The sequence below is a fragment of the Zalophus californianus genome, chromosome X, assembly GCF_009762305.2.
Source record: "Zalophus californianus isolate mZalCal1 chromosome X, mZalCal1.pri.v2, whole genome shotgun sequence".
Lineage (NCBI taxonomy): Eukaryota > Metazoa > Chordata > Mammalia > Carnivora > Otariidae > Zalophus > Zalophus californianus.
Genome location: NC_045612.1, coordinates 28,213,854 through 28,222,693, shown reverse-complemented (window position 1 = coordinate 28,222,693; position 8,840 = coordinate 28,213,854). Strand labels below are relative to the sequence as shown.

The following is an 8,840-nucleotide window of genomic DNA, read 5'->3' as shown; positions in this document are numbered from 1 at the left end:
AGGTTATTTCAAAGTGTAGCTATTCTATCTACTGAGAGCGTCATCCTTAAACTCTCAAATGGTGCATCATGGTACAAAGAAAAGTGTTCAAGGTGAGTCTGGTGGCCTGGGTTCTAATTCCTAATCTACTATTAATGCTGTGTGTACTTGGGCATGTCACTTCATCAGTTCCAGATAGCTTCATCAACAGGAATATATATTTGAGAAGTTGGAGAGATTTACGATTTAGAACAGTATCTAAAATTGGGCACCCAAATCCTACACTTTCTATACGAGCTAGATACGGAAAAGCAAGTAAGAGGTATTTTATTGTTCCTCTTTGCTTCATCCTCCAATAACCCAGAATTGAAAGCCAACCAGGTTCTAATTTGAGCTCTACCATTAATTAGCTGTGGGTTCTTGAGAAATCAAGAGCTCTTTGGGTCACAATTTTATCACATGAATATTACAGAAATTGGAAGGAAAAAGCATATTAAAGTCAAAGGAATCACCAGGAGGAAACCTCAAAGAAAATAGGTAATAAACTCAATCTACTTGTTGCCCAAGACTTTGACATACCGATACAATGTTCTCAAGAGCCTCATGGCAACTTAACAAATTGGCATCATTATTTTATACCTAGAATTGTTAATGGAACCAATTGTTTATATGAGCCTGAGCATGATCAGTGAATTATCTTTCTGGAGTCACACTACTAAGGGAGGGAAAATCTAATCAGAAGACTGTTTGAGAATATATATTTATTTGAATGATTTGAATATTTGGTAGCATTGAGGTAAGACAGCCTTAATGTGCTCTGTCTACAAAAGGCAAATGTTTCCTGTTAATAACTTTCATTAAGTCTTGCTCTGTCTTAGGAGACGAAGTTTCTGTAAGGTGACTTTTCATGTTTGTCCTCTGCTCCATTATGTGTTGTTTTCTTAGCAGATCTCTCAGGAGGCAAATTCATTTCCAAATTCTTGGAAAGCACCACACTTTTGTTTTTACCCTTTATCACAGATATATTGAAACCTGCCTTCATAGAATTGCTGTAGTTTTCAAATGAGTTAATATATCTTATAACACTGAAGCTTGTTTAAGGCTATTGTTATAATACTGTTATATATATTGTTATTTGGTACTGAAGGAGAAATAAACAGAGTAGGAGACAATATGCTTTCCCTGAAAGAGCTTAATATTTTGGAAAGTAATAGATTCATACACATAAATTAACAATAATACTAACTACTGATAATATTTATTGAATTCACAGCATGTTTCAGACACTGTACTCAATACTTAACACTTCACCTTCACACCAACCACCATGAAAGCTACTTCTGTTATTCCTCTTTAACAGATGAGCAAAAGTCCACCTAAACGGATTAAGTCACTTTCACAGGGTCACATAGCCTGTAAGGATTTGAACACATATAGTCTGATTCTGGAAGAGAGATTCGAAGCATGTGTTTGGGGGGGTCAGAGAAAACGTCTGTTAAAATAGAATATTGGTATTAAATTAATGGCCTGTTAACTATTGGAAACAAGAAAGTGACAACCCTAAATTTTGCCCTACAAGGTTGTGCAGTAATTGGTATGTGTGGTTTTGGTTTGATTTTTGGTGGGGGGGAGGGGCAGAGGGAGAGGGACAAGAGAGAATCTTAAACAGACTCCACACCCAGTGTGGAGCCTGATGAGGGGCTCAATTTCATCACCCTGAGACCATGACCTGAGCCAAAATCAAGAGTCGGATGCTGAACTGACTCAGTGACCCAGGCGCCCTGGTATTTGTGTTTTTTAAACATGAGATGGTAAAGCCATTTCTAACTCAAAAAAAATTTTTTTTTTTACATTTCAATTTGTTTCTTTAAAAGGAGGGAGTTGTGTACAGGGGGGTTAAATGCTTTATAGACAACAAAAAACTGCACTAGAACCAACTTATGCATCATCATCTTCTTCATCTTCCTCCTCCTCCTCCTCTTCATCTTCCTCATCTTCCTCCTCTTCCTTCTTTTTCTTGCTCCTTTCAGCCTTGACAACTCCCTTTTTTGCCATATCAGGCTTTCCTTTAGCTTGGTATGCAGCAGTATCTTTTTCATATTTTTCCTTCAGCTTAGCAGCCTTCTTTTCATAAGGCTGCTTGTCATCTGCTGCAGTGTTATTCCACATCTCTCCCAGTTTCTTTACAACATCACCAATGGATAGGCTGGGATGTTCTCCTTTGATTTTTGGACCATACTCAGAACAAAACAAGAAAAAGGCCGAAGGAGGCCTCTTGAGTGCATTGGGATCCTTGAACTTCTTTTTTGTTTCCCCTTTAGGGGGGATATAAGTTTTCATTTCTCTTTCATAACGAGCCTTGTCTGCCTTTGCTATGTCTTCAAATTTTCCTTTCTCTTTAGCAGACATGGTCTTCCCCCCTTCTGAGCACTTCTTAGAAAACTCTGAGAAGTTGACTGAAGCATCTGGGTGCTTCTTCTTGGGCTCCTCTCGGCAAGTTTGCACAAAGAATGCATATGATGACATTTTGCCTCTCGGCTTCTTAGGATCTCCTTTGCCCATGTTTAGTTATTTTCCTCAGCGAGGCACAGAATCGCCCAGTGCCCGTCTGGCTCTCACTTGCCCCGGTGCTGTCTCTGTGGAGCTCAGTGTACTGCAATGTTTATGAGAGCGGGGGCCAGACGCCTCAAAAATGTTTTTAAAAATAAGGAACTTCACAAATTTAGTTGTGATCCCAGATTCTACTTAGTTTGCTCTGTCACAATCATGCTATTTTTACCTTTCAAACTTTACAAAGTTTCAGTTACTGATTGCAAGTAACAAAAGACTGGGTGATGGCTTCAGACAAGTGCCCAACATGTGTCCTAATTGTTTACACTTAATGAATTTGGAAACTGTCATCTCTGCCTTCACATGACAAAAATATGCTTTAAGCTGTGATAATCTTACTTCTTACAATTAAATAATATTTAAATAATTGAAATTACTTTTTTTCTGATCAAATCTTCAGAGGGGCAATTGCCAGGAGGACTTTTTTTCTTTTTAACAGCTGAATGATATGAAGGAGATATATTAGGTTCCTTCTTCCTTGGGCTACCTTAGGACAATAACCATAAACTTTGTAACCAAGAGGGTAGAAATTGTGACAGATTTATTTCTGTCTCAGCCTTTGTTCAACTGTAAATTCTTTTAGGGCAGAGTCATGTCGGTTATATTTCTCTGCTTCCTATAATATCTAATGCTGTATTTGATGCATAGTAAGGGTTCAATAAATATATATTGCATATATGAATGGAGATATGATAGTGGAGCTTTTATAGTTGCTTTACCTGTCTGTCTCCCTGCTTGCAAAGAGACAAACTGATTCTTTGTCATTGTTCATTTATTGTGTATTTTATATATGTAAAAAGGGATTGCATTACAATCAAGATAGCCCTGGAAAGTCCACACTTTGAATATTCCCTCTCTAGTTGAACCCAGAGCAATGAGTTAGAGTATAAAAAGAGAAAAATTCAAGTACATAGCTGATCTCAAAAATAAGATAAATCTTTCTGTGGACCATAAGTTGAATAGAAATTCAAATGGTATCAGACTGAAGCTACAGGATTTCTGGGCTTTGAGTTCAAAAGAAGAGACAGTATGGGTGCCTGGGGGACTCAGTTGGTTAAGTGTCCAACTCTTCATTTCAGCTCAGGTCATGATCTCAGGGTCATGAGATCAAGTCCCTCTGCCCCTCCCCTCACACTCCTCCCCACACCTTGAGCAACCATGCTCTTTCTTGTTCTCAAACAAAACAAAAACAAACAAACAAACAAAAATCAGGCGGTTGTTTGGCTCCTGTGAATACCCTAGAATAAGTATCTTAGCATAAATTTGGATGGAAATAAGACCCCTGCTTAAAACTGAGGGCCATGTCGGGGCTTTCCTGCTTGTTAATACAAGTTGAAAAATACTCCTGTGGATTGATGCCTAGGGCTGCAATTTATTAAATGTTAAGTATTTAAGGATGAAAAAGATACACATATAACTTTATGACTCTCCTCTGTGATCTACCCAATATCATTGTAGGGCTGGGACCCTGTACTATCAATATATGATCTGATTCTAGATTGGAGTCCATAAAAGCAGATTAAAGCAATTGGAAAATTTGTAAATAAAGAGAGGTGAGCAGAGGAGATGGGGTGTGTGTATGTGTATGTGAGAGAGAGAGAGACAGATAATGAGCCATGAAAGAGAAACTGCAATCCAGAATTTTTAAATTCATGAAGATGATTGAGGCCTCTTCACACACACAAAAATATTTATTCACTACAGAATAAATAAAACTAATAGAATAATCTGAAAGAATCTTTCAAAATAAATATATTAAGGATGTATAAAGAAATAAATGAAAGAATGATATCTTTAAAAACTTGTTTATTTTCTTCCTTTATTTCTTTTTAAAGATTTATTTATTTTGGAGATTGAGAGAGAGAGCACAAGCTGGGGGAGGGGCAGAGGGAGAGAGTGAATCCTCAAGCAGACTCCCCACTGAGCATGGAACCTGAAGCCGGGCTTGATCCCAGGATCCGGAGATCATGACCTGAGCGGATACCAAGAGTCGGCTGATCAACCAACTGAGCCGTTCAGGCACCCTCTTTATTTTTTTAAATAAATACCTCAAAAGTTGTAAATACACCTCTAGGTGCCTCTTTATCTGAAACCCACAGATTTTGGTAGGTAGTACTTTCGATATCATTTGTTTCCCAATATTATGTCATCTCCAGGTGTTCTCTTCTAACACTTGGGTTATATGGAGTACAATTTTGAGTTTCCAAACATATGGAGTTTTAACTGTCTTTTTATAGTTAGTAACAACTGTCATTCTATTTTTTTCAGAGAAGGTAGACTTCATATTGATTTCAGACATTAGTTGGGAATTCCTTTGTGACCTAATAATAACTGATCTTTATAAGATATTGTACTTGTATGAAAACAATGGATCGTGGATCACCACATCAAAAACTAATGATGTATTGTATGGTGACTAACATAACATAATAAAATTAAAAAACAAAACAAAACAAAAATAAATAAATCTGTATATGTAAATATAAAAAAAAGATATTGTACTTGTAAAAAATACATATCCTGCCTTTGTCAGGCAAATGATTCTATAAATATTCATTAATTCAAATCTAATTTTATTGTTCAAATATTCCATATCCTTATTAATATTTTGGTCCTCGACCTATCAGTTTTAGGGTAAAAATATTATTATTATTGGGCGCCTGGGTGGCTCAGTTGGTTAAGCGACTGCCTTCGGCTCAGGTCACGATCCTGGAGTCCCAGGATCGAGTCCCGCATCGGGCTCCCTGCTCAGCGGGGAGTCTGCTTCTCCCTCTGACCTTCTTCCCTCTCATGCTCTCTCTCTACCATTCTCTCTCTCTCTCAATAAATAAATAAAAATCTTTAAAAAATATATTATTATTTTTTTTTCACCACCAGCATACCCTTTAATAAAATGTGGAAGGTTGCGGGACGGGGAAGGGGGGAAGTGAAATATGACCATTTACAACCACAAAAAACCTCTGTACATGTCTAGCGCCTGGCAGAGGTGAGGGCAGGTAGGGCAGCGGCGGGCGGGGCCAGCCCTATTTGTAGAGGATGTCGTAGTGTCCAGGCCGATAGAGGAGGTACACCTTGGGCTTGGAACCCTCGGGAAAGATGTGCGGGTTGGTGGTGCCACCCTCGCCGCGGTCCATGTACTCCACCTGGATGGAGACGCTGAGGGCCTGGGCCAGCACGATGATGTGAATGTGGTCACTCTCCTGGCACATGGGCTCCACCTCCTGCTGACAGAACTCCTTGACCGTCCACCCCCCCTCGATGAAGTTCTCGAAGAACTTGCTCTCCCGCTGCAGGTAGCCTGAGGTGAGCAGCCTCAGGTACACCACCAGGTAGTCCGAGGTGCTCTGGTCGTTGAAGGAGGCCAGCAGGTCGGCTACGGAGGTCTGCTTCTCCACCTGCTCGATCAGGTCCATGAACGTGTTGTGGAAATCCTCGATTGTGAACTCGGTGAAGCCCTGGGACACCAGGTCCTCTTTGCTCTTGGCAGACACGGCCTTAAACCGCTGCAATTCCTTGCTGTCGTCCAGCAGCGCCTCCAAGTGCGAGAATCCGAAAGCTCGGTAGAAGCAGTTTCCGTCGGGCCTGGTCTTGCGGATGTATGAGTACTTTTTGTGGAGGTCCTTGATCTTCTGTTGATAGATGTGGTCATCCTCAGCATACTCCTTGTACAGGACAGATAGCTCCAGTTGCTCCAAGACCAGGGGGTTCTGCACAGCAAACTCTTGCTGAATTCGGTCCTGCTGAGCCATGATGGCTTCATCATAAGCAAGACAGTTAACATCTTCGGAGTCCCTGCCGAGCAGCTCCTGCTTCTGCTGCTGAGGTTCCTCTGCTGCCATCTTTAATCTGATACCTAGAAGTACTGCACCGCCAGAGTAAAAATGTTATTAAAATATCCTACTTTGATTGTGGGTTTGTCAACTTCTCCTGGAAGTTCTCTCTGATTTTTTTTGGTAATGAGATAAAATTCCATAATATAAAATTAATCATTTTAAAGTATACAATTCAGTAGTGTATAATGCATTTCAATGTTATGCCATTATCACCACTATCTAGTTCCAAAACATTTTCATCACCCAAAGGAAACCTCTTAAGCAGTCACTCTTCTCCCCCAAGTCACTGGCAAACACTAGTCTGCTTTCTGAATCTATGAATTTACAAATTCTGAATGTTTCTTATAAATAGAATCATACAACATGTGGTCTTTTGTGTCTGGCTTCTTTCATTTAGCATAAAGTTTTAGAGGTTCATCCATATGGTAACATGTACCAGTACTTCAATCCTTTTTTTTTTTTTTTGGACCTACACTTAACATTCTAATGAAAGATGGTAGTTGAAGGAACATTATACACAGTTTAGTTCCAAGGAATTAAGCATATGACCATTCACATACCCTTCTACAGATAAATTTACAAACACTTATATCTTAATGAAACATGTTACTTGAAGGACACATTAATACATAGTGTACTTTCTTTTGGGGGTCCTCTAAATACTTTTTATTTTTTTAAGCTTTTAATTAAATTCCAGTTAATTAACATACAGTGTAATATTAGTTTCAGGTGTACAATATAGTAATTCAACACTTCCGTACAACACACAGCACTCATCAGGACAAATGCCCTCCTTAATCCCCATCACCTATTTCCCCCATTCCTCCCACCCACCTCCCCTCTGGTAGCTATCAGTTTGTTCTCTATAATTAAGAGTCTGTTTCTTAGTTTACCGCTCTCTCTCTCTCTTTTTTCCCCTTTGCTCATTTGTTTTGTTTCTTAAATTTCACATATGAGGGGACTCATATGGTATTTGTCTTTCTCTGGCTTATTTCGCTTAGCATAATACTTTTCTAATTCATCCATGTCATTGCAAATCACAAGATTTAATTCTTTTTGATGGCTGAGTAATATTCCATTGTATATACATACCACATCTTCTCTATCCAATCCTTTTTATGGATTTATGGATTTAAAGGACAAAAAAATGTCCTTTGCATGCACATACCCAACTTAGTTTATCCATTCATCCACTAATGAACATTTGGGTTATTTCCACATTTTGACTATTGTGACCAATGATGCTATGTACATTCATGTAAAAGTTTTTGTTTGAATACCTGTTTTCAAGTCTTTTGTGTATACATCTGGAAATGGAATTCATGGGTCAGATCATAGCTCTATGTTTAACTGCTAAAAGAACTGTCAAAATGATTTCCATGGTGGCTAAGAACCATTTCACATTCCCATCAGCAATGTGTAAGTGTTCCATTGCTTCACATCTTCACCAGCACTTGTTTTCTTCTATTTTTTAGTTATGGCCATTGTAGGGCTGTGAAATAGAATCTCATTTTAGTTTTGACTTGCATTTCTCTAATGTCTAATGATGTTAGGCATCTTTTAATGTGTTTATTGGACATTTATATATCTTGTTTAGAAAGATGTCTATTCAAGTCGTTTGGCTATTTTAAAATTGGAGTTGTTTTACTTTTCGTCATTGCATTATAAAGTTTCCTTCTATATTCTGGATACTAGATTCTTATCTGATATATGATTTGCAAATATTTTCTCCAACTGTGTATGTTGTCTTTTCACCTTCTTTATAATGCCCTTTGAGCACAGTTTTTTGTTTTTGTTTTTTGTTTTGTTTTGTTTTTTTACTTTTGTTGCTTGTGCCTTTTGTGTATCTAAAAAGCCATTGCCAAATCTAAGGTCATAAAGATATATAAGGTTGATTCTTCCTTTTCATATAAATAGTGTCTCTTCTATTAGTGCTTCTTTCCTTGCATTCTACTTTTTCTGATGGGCATATTACTTCATAAGCTTTATTTTAGTTAGTATTCACTAGCTATACTTTTCATCCATGAGTTAATATTCACCTTTTTAAAAAAGATTCATTTATTTATTTTAGAGAGACCATGAGCGGGAGGGGCAGAGGCAGAGGGAGAAGGAGAGAGAATCTCAAGCAGACTTTGTGCTGAGCTCGGAGCTGGTCATGGGGCTTGATCCCACAACCATGTGATCATGACCTGAGCCAAAACCAAGAGTTGACCCAACTGACTGCACCACTCAGGTGCCCCAGTATTCATCTTTTATAAGTGGTTTTGTTTCAGTATGTCATTTTAAGTGATATTGAGTTGAATATCTTAAAATGTCTTTATTTTGCCTTCATGCTTGCATATTAGTTTAGCTGAGTATGGAATTCTTCATTGAAAGTTATTTCAATGTGTTGCTGTGATGAGAGGTCTATAGTCAGTC

At 38.3% G+C, this 8,840-nt stretch overlaps 2 protein-coding genes across 2 annotated transcripts; both read right to left on the bottom strand.

The window, feature by feature from the left end:
- Positions 1-1,917: 1,917 nt before the first annotated feature.
- LOC113930499 (high mobility group protein B1-like) lies at positions 1,918-2,587 on the bottom strand. The gene has a single exon (XM_035725425.1). It carries the CDS (start codon positions 2,539-2,541, stop codon positions 1,918-1,920), a length of 624 nt encoding a protein of 207 aa, XP_035581318.1. The 5' UTR covers positions 2,542-2,587.
- Positions 2,588-5,612: 3,025 nt separating this feature from the next.
- On the bottom strand, positions 5,613-6,428 carry LOC113931300 (ubiquitin thioesterase OTUB1-like). Its single transcript, XM_035725754.1, has one exon. It carries the CDS (start codon positions 6,426-6,428, stop codon positions 5,613-5,615), a length of 816 nt encoding a protein of 271 aa, XP_035581647.1.
- Between the last annotated feature and the right edge of the window lie 2,412 nt (positions 6,429-8,840).

What these genes read in the sequence shown, in the direction of transcription:
- LOC113930499 (XM_035725425.1), bottom strand. Translation starts at nt 2,541, where the DNA reads ATGGGCAAAGGAGATCCTAAGAAGCCGAGAGGCAAAATGTCATCATAT.
- LOC113931300 (XM_035725754.1), bottom strand. Translation starts at nt 6,428, where the DNA reads ATGGCAGCAGAGGAACCTCAGCAGCAGAAGCAGGAGCTGCTCGGCAGG.